Source organism: Acartia tonsa, chromosome 9 (assembly GCF_053477335.1).
Source record: "Acartia tonsa isolate MP-2025a chromosome 9, ASM5347733v1, whole genome shotgun sequence".
Taxonomy (NCBI): Eukaryota; Metazoa; Arthropoda; class Copepoda; order Calanoida; family Acartiidae; genus Acartia; species Acartia tonsa.
Genome location: NC_137268.1, coordinates 30254001 through 30271902, shown reverse-complemented (window position 1 = coordinate 30271902; position 17902 = coordinate 30254001). Strand labels below are relative to the sequence as shown.

The window sequence follows — 17902 nt, the reverse complement described above, 5'->3', positions numbered from 1 at the left end:
ATTTCCTTCCTAATCAATTTTTAAACACACAACTTAGAAATTTTATATTTGATGAATTTTGAATATGAATTTTTAGCATTGTAGTATGTTACTAAGAAGTGATTTTTTGCTTACTAGTAGATTTGCCCCAAGGGGAGATGGTAAGTCCCCCTCCTCTTGTAGTTATTTATTAATATAGTTGTTAAAAAGATGTTTTGTTTATTGTTATTTATCCTGAGAAGCAAAACTTATGCGGATTAGCCATTAACGAGATTTTAAGCTTTATATTTTACATCGTTCGACTTACAATTGACCTACAGTCATATTAATCTGAAATACACACGGATTGTATTAAAAAATAGCGCAGCTACGCTACAAAAAAAAAGTGCATTTATGATCTAACTGGGTCTTAACGTCATTGCCATAAGGTTTCACTCTTCTAATTACATTGCGAGGCCAGGGACTTAAGGGACAGATAGATAATGTTCAAAATAATGAATTTATTTTCTCTCTCATTTTTCTATTCTTAGATTTTTCATGGTCTCATATAAATGCTATATAAATTATTACAAGTTACCATAGACAGAAAATGGATAATATTTATTTTTGGATGGTGGTATGCCTGTCCAGTGTCCCTACTTTATAATGCCAAATTGTTTTTACCTGTATATTATTGCACTTGACTTTTAAAGTTTGTTTTAGATTAGAATCAAATGCAGGTTAAATACATGAAGAGTATAGATGTGTACATTTTTCTTTTAAAACTTAACCTTCATATTTATAAAAAAAATAATCTCCTGATTTTACCATTAGTCATATAATCTTTCTACACCGAACAAACATTGTTTTCTACTACATCTTATAATATATTTTCAAATATGGCTTCGAAACCGATTGTTTTCCACTGGATTAGGGATTAGAACCGGATCTCAGCCATATTGAAATCATGTATAGCATCATATTAAGGACAATTTTCCATAAATATTAAAGTAAAAATCTTAAGATTAAAACCAATTTTTGTTAGTACGGGCCTTCGGCACCTTGGGGCTAACAAAACTGGTTAAAATCTTATGATTTTTCCTTTAATATCCACAGAAAACTGTCTATGATACAATGTGATAAATAACTATTCTCCCTTATTGCATAATACTATTTATTATGTTAAATTGTTATGACTGCACCACTTAAATTTATATTTGTTTTTAGATAACAACAGAATCCGAAGAACAGAAGCCTATGGTGGGTTCCTCCAAGTTTTGTGGCATTATCCAGCAAACCTCTCAGGTATAAAAAGTTGTAAAAGTAAATTATCTCATTCGTTGGCTTAAAAACTTCAAGAAGTTTTCCAGTGTGACTTCGAAATCGGTTAATATCCGCTGGATAAGAACCGGTTCTTAGCCATACTAAAAATCATGTAAAGCATCGTATATGAGACAATTTTCCGTAAGTATTAAAATAAAAATCTGAATAAAAAAATAATACCAGCTTTGTTAGCCTGAGCCATCAGCGAAAAGCTGTCTATAATACAATGCGATAAATAACTATTAATAAATCCTGTTGTATGAACTAAGTCTAAACTATATGGAAGTGTCTAAACTATTCCACAAAGTTTTCGTATATAACCTAAAGAAAGGGTAACATGGAAAATAGAGCCCTCTAGGGGCGTAAGGGGGGGGGGAAGTTTGTACACTTATAGGAAATGAAATTCAGTACCAAAGTTTGGGAGGGTCGTATGGGCTTGTTTTTAAAGTTATCAACCTAATTCTTTTTGTAGGCTCTCTTATATGACTTGATATACACGGAAAACTTTGAAAATTGAATTTCGGTACTTTCCTTCTAGGGGCTTGTGGAGCAAAAGACCCCCAAAACACTAAAAATATGAGTTCTGACCTTATTTTTAAAGATATCAACCTGATTTTTTCTTTATAATACTTTTTTAACATACCCGAATCAACGACCTATTACAGATTTCATTTTGGGACTTTCCTTCTAGGGGCTTGTGGAGCAAGAGACCCCCAAAACACAAAAATATGAGTACTGGGCTTATTTTTGAAGATATCGACCTGATTTTTTTATAATACTTTTTTAACATAACCGAATTAATGAACCATTACAGATTTCATTTTGGGACTTTCCTTCTAGGGGCTTGTGGAGCAAGAGACCCCAAAAACACAAAAATATATGTACTGGGCTTATTTTTGAAGATATCAACCTGCTTTTTTTTACATAAAAATAATATTTAAACATAACCGAATCTACGAACCATTACAGATTTCATTTTGGGACTTTCCTTCCAGGGGCTTGTGGAGCAAGAGACCCCCAAAAATCATAAAAATATGAGTTGTGGGCTTCTTTTTTAAGATATCAACCTGATTTTTTATATAAAAATACTATTTTAACATAACCGAATCTACGAACCATTACAGATTTCATTTTGGGACTTCCTTCTACGGGTTTGTGGAGCAAAAGACCCCAAAAACACTAAAAATATAAGTTCTGAGCTTATGTTTAAAGATATCAACCTGATTTTTAAAAAATAATACTGTTTTAACATAAGCAAATTAAGAAAACATTACAGATTTCATTTTGGGACTTTCCTTCTAGGGGCTAGTGGAGCAAAGATTCCAAAACCACTAAAAATATGAGTTCTGAGCTTATTTTTAAAGATATCAACCGGATCTTTTTAAAATAATACTATTTTAACATAACCGAACTAAGAAACCATTAAGGATTTCATTTTGGGACTTTCCTTCCAGGGGCTTGTGGAGCAAAAGACCCCCAAAACACTAAAAATATGAGTTCTGAGCTTATTTTTTAAGATAACCTGAGAACTCAATTTATTTTGTTTTGAGGGTGTTTTACCCTACTTTCCCCTAAAAGGAAAGTGCCAAAATGAAATTATTAGTGGCTACCTAGTTCAAACATGTGAAAAAAGTTTTCATGAAAAAAATCAGCTTAATATCTCTAAAAATATTTTTTGGGGGTCTTTTGCCCTACTAGCTTCTAGAAGGAAAGTCCCAAAATGAAATCTGTAATGGTTTCTTAGTTCGGTTATGTTAAAAAAAAGTGTTCCTAAAAAAATCAGGTTGATATATTTAAAAATAAGGTCAGATTTCATATTTTTAGTGTTTTTGGGGTCTCTGGCTCCACAAGCCCCTAGAAGGAAAGTCCCAAAATGAAATCTGTAATGGTTCGTAGATTCGATTATGTTAAAATAGTATTTTTATATAAAAAATCATGTTGATATCTTTAAAAATAAGCTCCGAACTCATATTTTTAGTGTTTTTGGGGTCTTTTGCTCCACAAGCCCGTAGAAGGAAAGTCCCAAAATGAAATCTGTAATGGTTCGTAGATTCGGTTATGTTAAAATAGTATTTTTTTATTATGTAAAAAAATAAGGTTGATATCTTAAAAGAGAAGCCCACAACTCATATTTTTATGATTTTTGGGGGTCTCTTGCTCCACAAGCCCCTAGAAGGAAAGTCCCAAAATGAAATCTGTAATGGATCGTAGATTCGGTTATGTTTAAATATTATTTTTATATAAAAAAAAAGCAGGTTGATATCTTCAAAAATAAGCCCAGTACTCATATTTTTGTGTTTTGGGGGTCTCTTGCTCCACAAGCCCCTAAGAGGAAAGTCCCAAAATGAAATCTGTAATGGTTCATTAATTCGGTTAAGTTAAAAAAGTATTATAAAAAAAAAATCAGGTCGATATCTTCAAAAATAAGCCCAGTACTCATATTTTTGTGTTTTGGGGGTCTCTTGCTCCACAAGCCCCTAGAAGGAAAGTCCCAAAATGAAATCTGTAATGGTTCGTTGATTCGGGTATGTTAAAAAAGTATTATAAAGAAAAAATCAGGTCGATATCTTTAAAAATAAGGTCAGAACTCATATTTTTAGTGTTTTGGGGGTCTTTTGCTCCACAAGCCCCTAGAAGGAAAGTACCGAAATTCAATTTTCAAAGTTTTCCGTGTATATCAAGTCATATAAGAGAGCCTACAAAAAGAATTAGGTTGATAACTTTAAAAACAAGCCCATACGACCCTCCCAAACTTTGGTACTGAATTTCATTTCGTATAAGTGTACAAACTTCCCCCCCCCCCCCCCTTATTAGTAATTGAATAATAAACTATAACTGTTAACTTGATTAATGTTTTTTTGTTACTCTAGGCACGAGGACAAAAGATGGAAAGAAAAGAGGGCATCACACCCACCATCAATGCTTCCCAACTACATCAGTCAAGGTACAGGATTTATAACTACCTCTGGATCTTACACCAGATTTTCATGTTCTATAATACAGTGAACTCTGTGGCGGGTTAATAAAATAAAGATCTCACCCCCTCCCCTACGACTGTATAAACAACCAGACAAATAAATGCGAGGGGATATTGCGACCTAAAATGACGACAATTTTTCTCCTGTCATAATATCCACGTATATTCTACATCCATTGTCAAGTGAAGCAGAGTGATCATGAATGGTAAAGGATTACAAAGACTATTAAATCTCTCTTTCGCAGCGTTGTGGAGCCGGGAGCCGCCATATTTTGCCGGAGCTGGAGCCGCCATATTTTCGTTCAAAAACGGCTCTGGCTCCGGGTAAGCTATAAAAAGAGATTTTTTACTAATTATAATTTGGTAACTCTGTTTTGTCGTGTGTAAATGCCCCTTTTAAGTTTTTCAATTCTTTTTTTTATAAAAAAGTTAACTTTTAAAACCTTCAAAAATATGTTGAGTTTTTCTTGATTTTAGAGTGGAGCCGGAGCCGCACCAAAAATCAAACGGCTCCGCAACGCTGCTCTTTCGGTTTAATACTTTACTAATGCCTTATCTTCTTTTCTTTAATATCTTCTAAATATGATGTCTTATTCAGGTTTGGTTTGTTGGCTCAAGCACTTATGATGATGGTTACAACTGGATTTCTCTTGAGGTAAACTAATAAATTAGTCCTTGATCCTGATAACCTCCCTCACCCCCTTATTTTTGAAATAAATTGAAAGTAAGTGCGGATTTTATGATAACCTAACCTAACTTATGGTAATAAACAGACAAACAAACAACTACCCCTCTCCCGCTAATTTTAATTTTTTTCAAAGTAAGTGAATTCTATCAAACATTTATATTAAATAAAGATTATAAAAACTTTGTTCAATAAATTGTTTTTTTTTTTGTTGTTGAAAATTAACTTTATAAATACTAAATTCTTTTTATTTGAAATAACTATTTTCAGTGAGACACTGTCAGCAAGTTGGAAGGAAAAGGTTGATCTCAGTTCAAGGAACACTCATGTCATTATTTTCAGGTATAATGCTAAAGTCAATAAAATAATCTAATCCCTAGTTATTATTAATTATCCCTTATTCTGCCTTTGGTTTGTTCTTTTAAACATTGAAATATCCTGTTTTTAAGTTAAGCATGTTTTTTTCTCCTCTATTTCTTTCGTGAAACGCCTAACAAAAAATAATAACAGCACGTATTATAAAACCTACACTTATTAAATATCCATAGACAAATATTCAAATTGAATATGAATTAAAACCAAGGATAATAATACATTCAAACATTTATACCTAATGTTTCTAGGTATGTTAAATTTAAATATTATTGATATTGATTCTAATAAGATAGAATTATTGTACGTTATCATACAGAAAAAAGGAAGATAAGTTTGAGGCAAAATAATATTCTTTAAATTCCATTTTAGCCTGACTTTGAGGTCTAATTCTACAATACATTTTAAAGAGAAATGACTAGGACTAGGTATACTTAAAATTCAAACTAAAAACAATAAATAATTTTAAAACATTAAATAAACTTTATCAAGATACAAAAAATTGTTTGATAAACATGTTAGTGAGTACAGTTTCAATAAAGATTATGTTTTACTACCTCTAAAATTCTATGGAAAATGCATAAAAATTGAATTTATGATTAAATTTAAACTTTATGTTTGTGTATGCAGAAAAAAATCAGGGAGGGAGGGGACAATATCAAAAATTAATCCACTCAGATATTTTCTAGCTACTAAATTCATTCCTTTGACCTTAGGAATTGGGTATAAGATTATATTTACGGTCATTGGCATATCCCTGTGTCCCTGAGGGAAATAAAATCCAGTGTTGTGTTGTACTATTTGTTTGTTTAGTTTGTCAAATTTTGTTTTTCATTTGTATGACAAGGACATCAAAATTATAAGGGTAGGAAGCTGTAATAACAATGTTTAAATGTTATTGGAGAAGGTAATGTTGAGGTTGCACAATCAGAAAATTGTAAAATTGCAGTGATAGGACAATATCTGTTAAATCATTACTCTTTTCTCACCCACCTCAAAATTGTAGCATGGTAATAAAGGTTTGTTTAGGATGAAACTGTTCAGTAACTTGAATGAATAACAATATTTCAACATCTTTTTCTACATATATCATTTGAGTTTTACCAAAATAAAATCTGAAATTCCTTCATTTTCAGGGTAATGGAGATAGGCATTGCATTGTGGTTTCCCTGCGTCCTTTGGAATTGTATTAGGCCAGAACAACTCTGGATTCTTAATCCCAAGAAGCTTATCACAACATTCAAAGCTGATCGGAATAAAAACAAAGGCATTGAACTACAGGTAAAAAAAATCATGAAATGAAATAACAATAGATTTACTGAAAAATGTTGGAAAGTAAACGAAGTAGCGGGTTTCGTCGTATTTTCATAGTAGCTTGTTATGTTAGGTTAGGTAAATGTTAATGATTGACCCGCAGGGTTAGAGTCCCCCGCAGGTGCTAGAAATAGGAGAAAAGCTACTGAGAAAATACGACGAAATCCGCTACTCTGTCTTCTTCAAACTGTTTGTAAAAAAATAGTACCTACTAGATTTGATTGATATTTAATTTAACTCAACTAAATACTGTATAATTATAGAATTATTTGTTCCCTTCAGGATTATTTTTTACGAAATAGTCCTATCATAGAATTTGGGATAAGACTTTGGACCCTGAATTTATGTAAACCCCCTACACCCACATTTGTAGATAAAATAATGATAAAAGTTTATACATCGGTATAGTAGTTAGAACAACCAGCTCAAGATTTTATTTTTAAATCACTAAAGTTTTGAAACCAACGAATAGCAGAACAAGATTTATATGTCCAATGTCCCATTCCTTCTTTACTCCAACGTACGTTTACTCTAAGATAAGGCTTTGAAAATAGACAATTCTCATGTGATTTATGTGGCAAATCACTTTAATTTTTTTTAGAAATTGTCAAATAAAAAAAGTTCTGTCAGGTCAATGTTAAAAATTCTTTAACACATAATCATATCTATCCAATGCCTAATATATTCTACTAAGACATATAAAAGTTCACTACTCTAAGTACCTCAACTCTTTAAATACACTTCGTGGAACTATCCCTTTTATTAGTTCTGTTTTTGTCTTTTTTTTAGTAGCTTTTCTACTATTTCAGTCATTGCGGTTGGCTCTAAACCTGCGGGGCAGACATTAACTAATCTAAAATGACCTAGCAAAAGCTACTGTAAAAATATGACGAAACCCGCTAGGTACCTCGTTTTCTTTTCATGATCCTAACGCATTTTTATTTCCTAGGAGATGAAAGACGCTACAAGCTCCAGGGATAGCTCTGCTTCTCGTGGTTCCGAAGAAGGATCAGATTCAGGTAAAATGCCACCAACGTGTTGCCTATTGGTTAAAGAGTTTGAACACTTCTTGTTACAAACTACCAAAATAAATCATATTAGAGCACTCGATATAGTTAATGAGCCAAAGAAGAAGATAAATGGGTTATAAAACTTTGGATACCGGTGTAATTATAGTCCAATATCCTTTCCCTCTTTTTTACTCAACCTAAGTTTGAGTAAATAGAAAGAAGGTTTTCCAGATAAATTGAACTCTATTACTGGAATCTGATTGCAAGTTGTGAGAGGAAATTCTATGAATTTATACCTCTGAACCAAATCTTATTGGTGATTATAAGGTCTAACGTCTTTTAAACAACAACAAACCCTTAGATTACACGACCATTTTATGTACATAGCGAACCTTACATAGCAGCAGTAGGAACATTATTAACTTCTTTAGATATAAGAATGAAATGGCAATGGGACGAGATTTTAACCCATCATCTTCCCTTAGTCGCTGGTTCATTATAAATAATACAAATATATTTCCAGGACTAGAATGTTGGATTTGTTATGACACGGACAATGAGACATTTGGTGCCCTAATCCAGCCGTGTGCCTGCAAGGGAGATGTGTCCATGGTCCACCATGACTGTCTCAGAAGATGGCTGGTCGAGAGTGCTGATAACCCGGACAGTTTGATTTGCAAAGTGTGCAAACAGGTAATTTTTTTTCAGTATAGCAAAGAAACCGATTGATTGATTGATTAGCCATAGTTTCTTAGGGTTTGGACCTAAGTAGTCATGGAGTAGGTTGAGACACTTTTGTATAGCCACTAGGGCTATCAAGCTCCACGTTCAAGCACATTATGACTTGACCCGCTATCTCATGAGAGCTACTCATTATTACCTCACCCTCGCCGAGTATGGCAGGTGTCCCAAATTAAGTCACCGTCATGAATGACGCTCTCCGCAGAGGAGCTTGGGATAAGGGAAGTACTGATATTATGTACGTGACTATTGAGTATCCAAACTTACTCAATAATCCCCTTCTTACACAACCAGGGGAAGTTGCGTGATTGTTGCGAAGAGAAATTCGAGTCAACACATGGAGAATTGAACTCGAACTCACACCACCGTAGCACAGTGTGTAACCACTGAGCCACGACGCCCCTTAAAAGAAACCGATTAATATCCGGTGGATTAGAACCGGTTCTCGGCCATACTTAAAATTTTTAATCTGACTAGAATACGATACGATGAATATTGTTTAACATAATAAATAAATATATGTTATATTTTTATCCACAAAAATTATTTTAGCTTAGAATAACTTTTCTTGAATATAATGCAATTTACTGACACGTTTTAAAGTTAGTTAACACCCAATCTTATTCTTATGCATACTAATTTCATACAAAGTTACACCTACACTGAGCAAATGATAGATAGATGGAAATTTAGTTTCATAACCAAAGTTATTTAAAAGTTTGATGGGTTGGCGTGATGTAGTTGAAGAGTTAATGCTTTGATCAAGTTAGTCTTCAAATAGAACCATCCATGAAATAGATTTTACTTTTTACACTACTTAAGTTTTTGATTTGTTCATATTTGCAAAAAACCCTTAGATATAAAAAGTATTGTAATAACAAAAGTATATTTTATTGATATTAGCAGCTGCATACCTAGCATGTATGTATAGGAGGGATGGCAGTACGAAAGCCAAAACCATTCTGGGATTAATGTGAAGTTCTAATAAAAAAAACTCTTTCGGTTGAGTGGAAAAAATTCGCAATCTTAACCTCATTACCAATGTGGTAAAACCTTCTAATTTCTATTCTTGGGTAGTCCTATTTTCAGATGTAATAGGTATTTGTTTGGTTTCAAACTTTGCAGTCTATGTAGGTATGACGCATTTATTTAGACACATGCATACATAAACTTAGTCTTATTTTCAACCTTCACGTTAAGAGTGAAACGCGTCATTTGTGTGTCGTGTTAATAAATGTAAGAAGTATAGATGTAAAACCCAGACAACTACCTGGTCCCGGTCTCGGGGACCTTTTTCGTCTGCAAGCAAATTATTTTCTGCACATATGCAGCTTCTTGGCTGTGGTACTATTTACGAAGCTATTGGCTGACATTAATACCCATTTGAAAGTCGGCAAGGGTCCACGGGGCGGGGACATTCAGTTATTTAACCTTTTCTCCTCTTTTGTTTCACTCTAATGTGTAAAATCTATTCCAGTCTAGTCTATAAGTGTAACGTATAAAATAATAGGAAGCTGTCTGTAGCGAAGAATCCTATATAGGTCTCTTATACAATGAGGCTTCTTAAAGGTCCAGGAATGGTTTATGACTTTGGGGGGGGGGGGTAGCTTCAACCTCCCAAGTGAATTTCACCTAAAAAGATATTTGTACTTCTTATTTTTAGAACTATAGAATTGAAAGTGAACTGTTGACTTTTCCTCCAACCCTCTTCCTCAAATGACCGAAAAGAGGATTGCTTTTTGTCACGAAATCATATAATATGAAAATTTGTCAACGTATTTTTTTTATCTAGGCTTATGAGGTAGAAAGAGGTAGTCAGTTTTCGTTGAGCCAGGGGTTCACAACCAAACATTGGATCGGCACAGCCGGAGTTGTCGCCATTATGATGATGGCTGCAGGTCAGTTAGATAGATAGATAGATAGATAGATAGATAGATAGATAGATAGATAGATAGATAGATAGATAGATAGACAGACAGACAGACAGACAGACAGACAGACAGACAGACAGACAGACAGACAGACAGACAGACAGACAGACAGACAGACAGACAGACAGACAGACAGACAGACAGACAGACAGACAGACAGACAGACAGACAGACAGACAGACAGACGGACGGACGGACGGACGGACGGACGGACGGACGGACGGACGGACGGACGGACGGATGGATGGATGGATGGATGGATGGATGGATGGATAGATAGATCAGACAGAAAGCCAGACAGAAAGACAGACAGACAGGCAGGCAGGCAGGCAGGCAGGCAGGCAGATAGATAGAGTTGTCGCCATTATGATGTTGTTCCATTAAAAAAAATATATTGTTCAGGTGGTTGTTGGGCGGCTGTACAGATATATTCTCAGGCATATATCAAATGTTTGGCGGTTGGACTAGCCTTGCTTGTACAGTATATTTGTCTTAGGTAAATCAGCAAGTTGGATTGGAAAATTAATTGTACTGAAAATATTAGCTAATACTATTATCAAAAAAAAATTTTTAATCGGACCAAAAACACGAAAGATTTGGGGAAATATTTGAAAAATTTGCAAAAAGCTATTTGTCCTCTCATCTAGACTCAAAAATAACACAGAATGATGGCAAATTTAAGTTTAACTAGAAGGGGGGGGGGGGGAGTTTTTTTTGCAGCAGGGGGAAAATCATAATAAAGGTTTCGTGATTATCATTTTTTTCGAATTAATTCCGTTGTTGATAGTTATAAGCTGAGATTTTTTAAGCATTGATTGAAACATTTGTCTAACCTATTAAACTGAAGAAACCAAATAAAAAGATATCCATTCAATTTTAAACTTATTCTGATGATTGCTGTAATAATGTAATTGTATATTATTCCGTTAAGATTCCTGGGTTTGAACACAGTGACCGCGTACCAACGCGCCAAGGTCTACGGGCTCAAGATCATCAACAGGGGCATGAACAGGAGTAGCAACAATGGTACTAGTGCATCAGAGTATAATGATGGTCATGAGATTGCGGAGGGATGGACCCATACAAAGTGTTCTGTTGGAACAGGTACTTTCATATTGAAGCATAGATTCTCATTATGAGCTATGTATTCATTGGAATGATGAAAGAGAAAAAATAGCCCAACACCAAATTTAGATATAGGAATTAAATAGCCTAAAACTATCCAGGGACCTATAAGAAGCTTTTATAAAATGGAGAACTCAATCGGTTAAGTAGTTATAGAAATCTAAATACATTGTACAATAGGATATAAAGGGCTATTTAAATACTCTTATTACAATAAGAAGTAAAAAACAAGGATGACAACATCCATAAAAGCGAAGCACTGAAACGGTAGGACAAACGGACGTTAACACTTATATAGTGTCAGAATTGAATAATCAGAATAAAAAGGTATAAGAGTCGAAGCAAAATTGTAAGTAAATTTGTTGAAAAACTTGTTGATACAGGATAATGATTATGGACATACTTACTTTTGTAGGACTTGATTATAGAGTTGCTTCGCTTATTATATGATACTTTGTTGTACAAGGAATCAAAATACCAAAAATCAGATCAATCGAATGATTAGATCACATAAAAATTTGTTGTTAAAAAAGTAAAAATATCAACATGTTTAAAAGGGACGTATGGACATTTTGGTAATGATTATAGAGTTGCTACGCTTTCTATATCGTACCTAACTACTAAAGGAATCACCGTCCATGCAAAGTTTGAAATCGATAGGACAATTCTAACATGCCTAAATTAACAATAAAAACTATCCGTTACGGACGGACGAACGGACCGACCGTTGACAATAGTGTTCTATAGAGTTGAGAACCAACCATAGAGTAGGAAGGAATATTTATTATTTGATAACAGATGGATAATGCTACATCATTTATTAACCAAAGTTTACTTATTATATATCCTGAGAATGGCAGTCCGACTACTTTCATACACCAGAACAAACAAAACCTTTCAGTAAGGCAGAATGGCTTTTCATTATGACTTTTTTGTAGTTATGGAGGTATTTTAGTCTACCTCCAAAACTACATATAAGCGAATTCCGTATATACTACCTACAGTTTAAAATTATCTGTATTTGAAATATTTTTTTAAGTATTTACATTGGACAAATTGTTAAGGACTGAAAGATGAAATAAGACTAGAGCAACCAACAAGCATTATCAAGAACCAGACTCTAGTGCCACAACCAGGCTGCAGCAAGTCAACAACCAACGCCAGCAACCAATTACCCGGTACCAGCAAATCTGCAGCCGGTAGCAAGAAATCAAGCGATATTTTTCCCGGAACCAGCAAATCTGCAAATGTCGGCCAAATATCAATTGAACCTCAGCCGGGTACAAGTAAATCCACAAAAGACGGCGGTAGCATGGCAGCTGCTATTGAATTATCCAGTATCAAATCCACAGCCAAGACAAGCAAACAATCTCATCTGTAAATACAGTTTTTGTTTTTCCTGTTCCGACGTAAATTTTGACAAAATATTATCATATTTATTTGTTGATTATTGTAATATGCTACAAAAAACATGGATTAGGTCAAGATTTCTAAAAAAGGATTTAGTTCTATAAAAGGTATTTCCCATTCGGATTAAATTAAGATGTATTGAATTAATAATGTTATTCTTGAATATGTTTAGGAATTATATTGCATATGTCATAGGAATATGAATTTCAAATCACTATTTTTATAAACTACATGGAAGCATATGATAATTCTGTCTAATATGATTACAGAAAAAACACTAATGAAACCTTTTTCATGGAACTTTACCTTTTTATGTGTCTAATCCTGGAAAACTAATTTTTCATCTACTTTATATCTTATTTCCCTTCCTTTATTTATTTTAGATTAATTAGGAATGATTGTAAGAATAATTATGATTAAAAATGAATGTGATAAAATAACAAATTGTAAAAAAAATCGAAATTTTGTAAAAATTAATGAAGAAGTCATTTCTTTTTAATCTAGAGAAAAAAAACCGTTGTCAGTTTTAAAACCGTGATACCTAACTAAATTTAGGCAATTTTGTTTCTAGAATTTTCTTATTTTGTATGAAGAGGATTTTTACGAGAAAAAAGTGTTTGTGTATTAAAAATACTGATCTTTTTCGTGGATTTTTCCCTTTGGAACCCTGCCCAGTGATAAAAACCAAGAGAAATGTAATCAACTTTGTATGTACTTGTACACTACCTATTTTAAACAGCTGATGTCACATTTATATGTGTAGGTATACCTATCTTAGAAGAGTATAGATACCTAATTTTATGTGGTTTAATAATATCAAACTTGCATTCTATTTCCTGTATTAGTAAGAAATAGACAGCTTTTAAATAAAAATAAATGGTAATTTCCACATCATATTGACAATTAAATGTAAATCAATTTAAAAACATCATTTATTACAATTGCATTTGTAAAAAAATGTTAAGAGCCAAAAATTATAATCCACTTTTATTCAAGTAATATTGTTAAACTTTTATGAATGTATTAAAAATGTTAAAAGCTTTAAAATTGCAATTAGGTTTTTATTGTATACTTTAAAACAAAAGTAGGCATGTATGGATTTAAAAAGGGGGGGGGGAGAAAGTGACACTTTTTGGAACCAAAACTAAAAGTCAACAAAGGAACTCAACTAAAAAAAGAGTTACAGGTCTGAGATTTTGCATGGCAGTTGCTTTATAGGGGTACAATATGGAACTGTGAAGAAACGGCGGCGCAACCGCCGAATACCGCCGTTTCCCGCCGAAATTTTTTTTGCCTTTTCTCGGCGGTTTTCGGCGGTTGCGCCGCCGTTTTTTCACAGTTCCATATTGTACCCCAATAAAGCAACTGCCATGCAAAATGTCAGACCTGTAACTTTTTTTTAGTTGGGTTCCTTTGACTTTTAGTTTTGGTTTTAAAAAGTGTCACTTTCGCCCCCCCCCCCCCTTTTTAAATACTTATCAGTGTACCTATTTGTTTTAATGTTTAAAAAAATCCAAAACGGTCTTATTCATAAATGTAAAGTTATAAGCCTCGAAGCTTTGTATATCATCAAATAGCATTTTGTGAGATAATAAGAGTGAGATGAAATAAAGTAGTTTTTGAATGTACGTACCAAATTTTTGTTCTTAAATCATGGGTTTAAATAAGTCAATTTTACTCTCCTTTTTCAATTACAGCAATTTGACGGATTTTTCATTATAGAAAAGTTTAAAATTTGCTGAATGGTTTTTGTGATAAATAAGATTACATAAATTTATCTATTCTGTTACTGGTGATTATAGAGATCTAGTTTATTTGCCTTTTTTCTTTTCACCTTTGTGTTTATAAATGATTGTTTGTTGCCAGGAAGGGAGGAGACATTAGGCTGTATATTACACTAGTCCCCATAGTTTTATAATAATATTTCTTATTCGTTGGCTTAACAACTTTGGGAAATTTTATTGTAATTTGATTGATGGAATCATTAAGTTGAGTGTATAAACGTTTCAACCACTATAGTAATCTACAGAAGGGGCAATTTTGTGTGTCATCATTGGGGATGTACATCAATTTATCAGCCATTGTCCTATTCCTTTTCTCCCAAGTGCCATAACAGAACTATGTGTTATTAAATATCAAACATAAAAACGATTTTTTAAAAAATTGTCATTACAAAGCTTTGAAAAGTAAAAAGGCAAATAAATCATCTCTTCTTTAAAAAATTGTAAATATGAATTTGAATAATTGTGGTGTATTATAGATATTATTATGATTATTCATTAGTATTATAAAAATTGCATTGTATCAGTGTATATATATATACTTCCCATTATTATTATTATTTATACCTATGTGTAATATTACAATCTTAGTTTTCTCAAAGAGGGTCATTTTTTTACGCAATTCCGTAAAGTTGGGCGTTGAGTGGTGGTCAAACGCTCTTCAAACTGTTCTTAATCATGGATCATTTCATAGATATACAACACATTTGGTTATAATTAAGAACACTTGGACTTTATAAGAGCATTTGACTACAGTCAAACACCCAACTTTAGGGAATTACGCGAAAAGAATGACCTTCTTCTTAGATATTAGTTTTCTTTCTGTATTGAACATGGATCTTTTATTCTAATGAACAATGCTCAATACTAAAGAAAATAGGTAGTTATTTTATTTCTAGACTTTTTAAATAGGTACCTACAGTAAAGTTTTTAAAATTCTTTATCAATAAGGAGGGATGAATTTATCACTAAGTTGCCATAATTTATTGTATGCTACTTGCAATGAAATAGCAATTAGCATATTATTGTAATAAAAAGTTTTGTAAATGCTGTTTTATCTTTAAGCCGGTGAATTTTTTTAGCAGTATAATAGTTCTTTTTTCATCGTATTATAAACAACTTTTCCAAAAATATAAAACTGGTTGTAATATTATGATTGTACATTTTTATATTCGTAGAAAACTGGATATAATACGATACGATACATGGTTTTTCAGTGTGGCTGAGATTCGGTTCTTATCCACCGGATATAAGTCGGTTTGGAAGCCATACTGGAAAAAAATTATAATTATTGACATTCTTAGTGGGAAATGCAAATCTCCATTTATTAAAAGATAAATTAAGTCACTAAGGTAATAAATTATTGTTGACCTATGTAGATTATTAAATTATTGAAACCAAAGAATTATAAAGACAGTCAGTGAAATATTAAAGTTATTTTATGGTTTATTTAAGGGATTAAGTAAAACTTTTCGCCAATTTTTAATCCGATTTTGTTGGATTATCAGAAAATTAGTAGATTTTATAGAAAATAAAGCAAAAGCGAGACAAAATTTATTTATCTAAACAGGGTACCTACAGTTTTAAAATGATGCAAAAAGAGCATTGACATAATTGTTATTTATCGCATCGTATTATAAACAGCTTTCCGCGGATATAAAATATACAATTATAAGATTAAACCAGTTTTTTTAGCCCCGAGATGCCGAAGGCACGGGCTAAAAAACTGTTTTTAATCTTATGATTGTACGTACAACTTTATATTCGTAGAATACTGGATATAATACGATGTTATACTTAATTTTTCAGTATGGCTGGGAAGAGAACCGTTTCTAATTCACCGGATATTAATCGGTTTTGAAGCGATACTGGATAAAGCATTAAATTTTTATATATTTTAGTTTATGATTTTGGCTTAAATTATCTAACAGACTTTTTTGTGCCATAGACATTCAACATAGTTTCGAAATTTAAAAATGCCAAATTTTTTTTGTTGATATGATTGTTAAAAAACTTGCTTAATTAAAAAAAATATCTAAAATGGTTAGATAAAATAGGACTAAAATTTATTATTATTTATTCCTTTTAACCATAAAATAAAATGTGATTTTACTAGTATATAATCTAAATTGTAAATATAATATTTAAATTTTTTAGGACATCTGTGTGTTACGAGTTTCCTTTAGAATAATAAATGCTTATAACCCAAAGTTTTCTTTATTTTTAAAAGAATGTTTATTTTAATTTATCACTCCCTTGTAACCGAGCTAAAATTATTACATAATTCGTTACATTCTCATTCATATTTCATTAAATTAAAAATATTAATAATTTTTAGCCATATAATTTAGTTTTAAATGTTTTGTTTAAATTTGATCTTTAAATTGTTTTGATTATTTAAGGTATTAACTGACGGATAATTGATGTAAACCTACAATTCCAATGCAAAATTACGATAAAATTTTAAACAATGAGAAGTTATGCTCCTTAAAATTTTTAAGTCAACGAATGTGTGTTTCTATGATAGGCATTATATTGTTTAACCTTTAATGTACATACTTTGTAATCAAAAATGAATATAGAATACATAGGCATATTGATAAGGGTATAAATTTAGGTTGCTAATATAAATCTCCTTTATTGGTAAGTTCGTTCATCCAGTATGAGAATTTAGGGAGTATCGTTACTTTAGCCAGCTGTGAGTATCACTTTATTAAAGTACATGAAAATCTGGTGCAACATCCAATTAATATTATAAAGTTGTAACAAAGGGGGGGGTTAATGCAACCATCTCGTAATCAATGTATAAATGGCACTTAGAATTAGAATTTCGATCTGAAATTTTGCATGAGTAATCCTTGGTAGGTCTATTTTCCCTAAATCGAACAAAAAGTTGGAAAAGTAACGGCTGGCGGCTCAGCCGTTTAGCCATTTTTTGGGCTATTTTCAAGTTAAATCATCACGAAACCTACCCCCACATAATACTCTTTGCTGCGTTTCAAACGGTTCTAGCCGGTAGTTGCTGGTACTAGAAATCTAGAAATTTTTTTTTTGTATCATTTCACATGATTTAAAGCAAAAATATGTTTCAAAAAGTTGATTCCTACGTAATTTATGACAGATTTGCCCTAAAAATAGCCTAAAAACGGCTAAACGGCTGAGCCGTTAGCCGTTATTTTTTCAACTTTTTGTTCGATTTAGGGAAAATAGACCTACCAAGGATTACTCATGCAAAATTTCAGATCGAAATTCGAAATCTAAGTGCCATTTATACA

The 17902-nt window shown here is 32.4% G+C and overlaps 1 protein-coding gene across 2 annotated transcripts in view; it reads left to right on the top strand.

The window, feature by feature from the left end:
• LOC145328744 (uncharacterized) overlaps positions 1-13519 on the top strand; it is a 42151-nt gene extending 28632 nt beyond the window's left edge. The window contains exons 14-25 of one of the 2 annotated variants that reach the window (XR_013882579.1): positions 1186-1263; positions 4152-4225; positions 4857-4913; positions 5214-5285; positions 6452-6596; positions 7579-7648; positions 8163-8332; positions 10173-10278; positions 10714-10807; positions 11243-11415; positions 12501-12916; positions 13230-13519. Coding sequence is in view for 1 of the 2 variants with exons in the window: in XM_080172566.1 (XP_080028692.1) it covers positions 1186-1263; positions 4152-4225; positions 4857-4913; positions 5214-5285; positions 6452-6596; positions 7579-7648; positions 8163-8332; positions 10173-10278; positions 10714-10807; positions 11243-11415; positions 12501-12817 (1356 nt within the window). In the remaining variant the exon portion in view is untranslated. Of the gene's footprint in view, positions 1-1185; positions 1264-4151; positions 4226-4856; positions 4914-5213; positions 5286-6451; positions 6597-7578; positions 7649-8162; positions 8333-10172; positions 10279-10713; positions 10808-11242; positions 11416-12500; positions 12968-13229 lie in introns of those variants that run through there. The other variant, XM_080172566.1, reaches the window with a different exon arrangement.
• The last annotated feature ends 4383 nt before the right edge of the window (positions 13520-17902 follow it).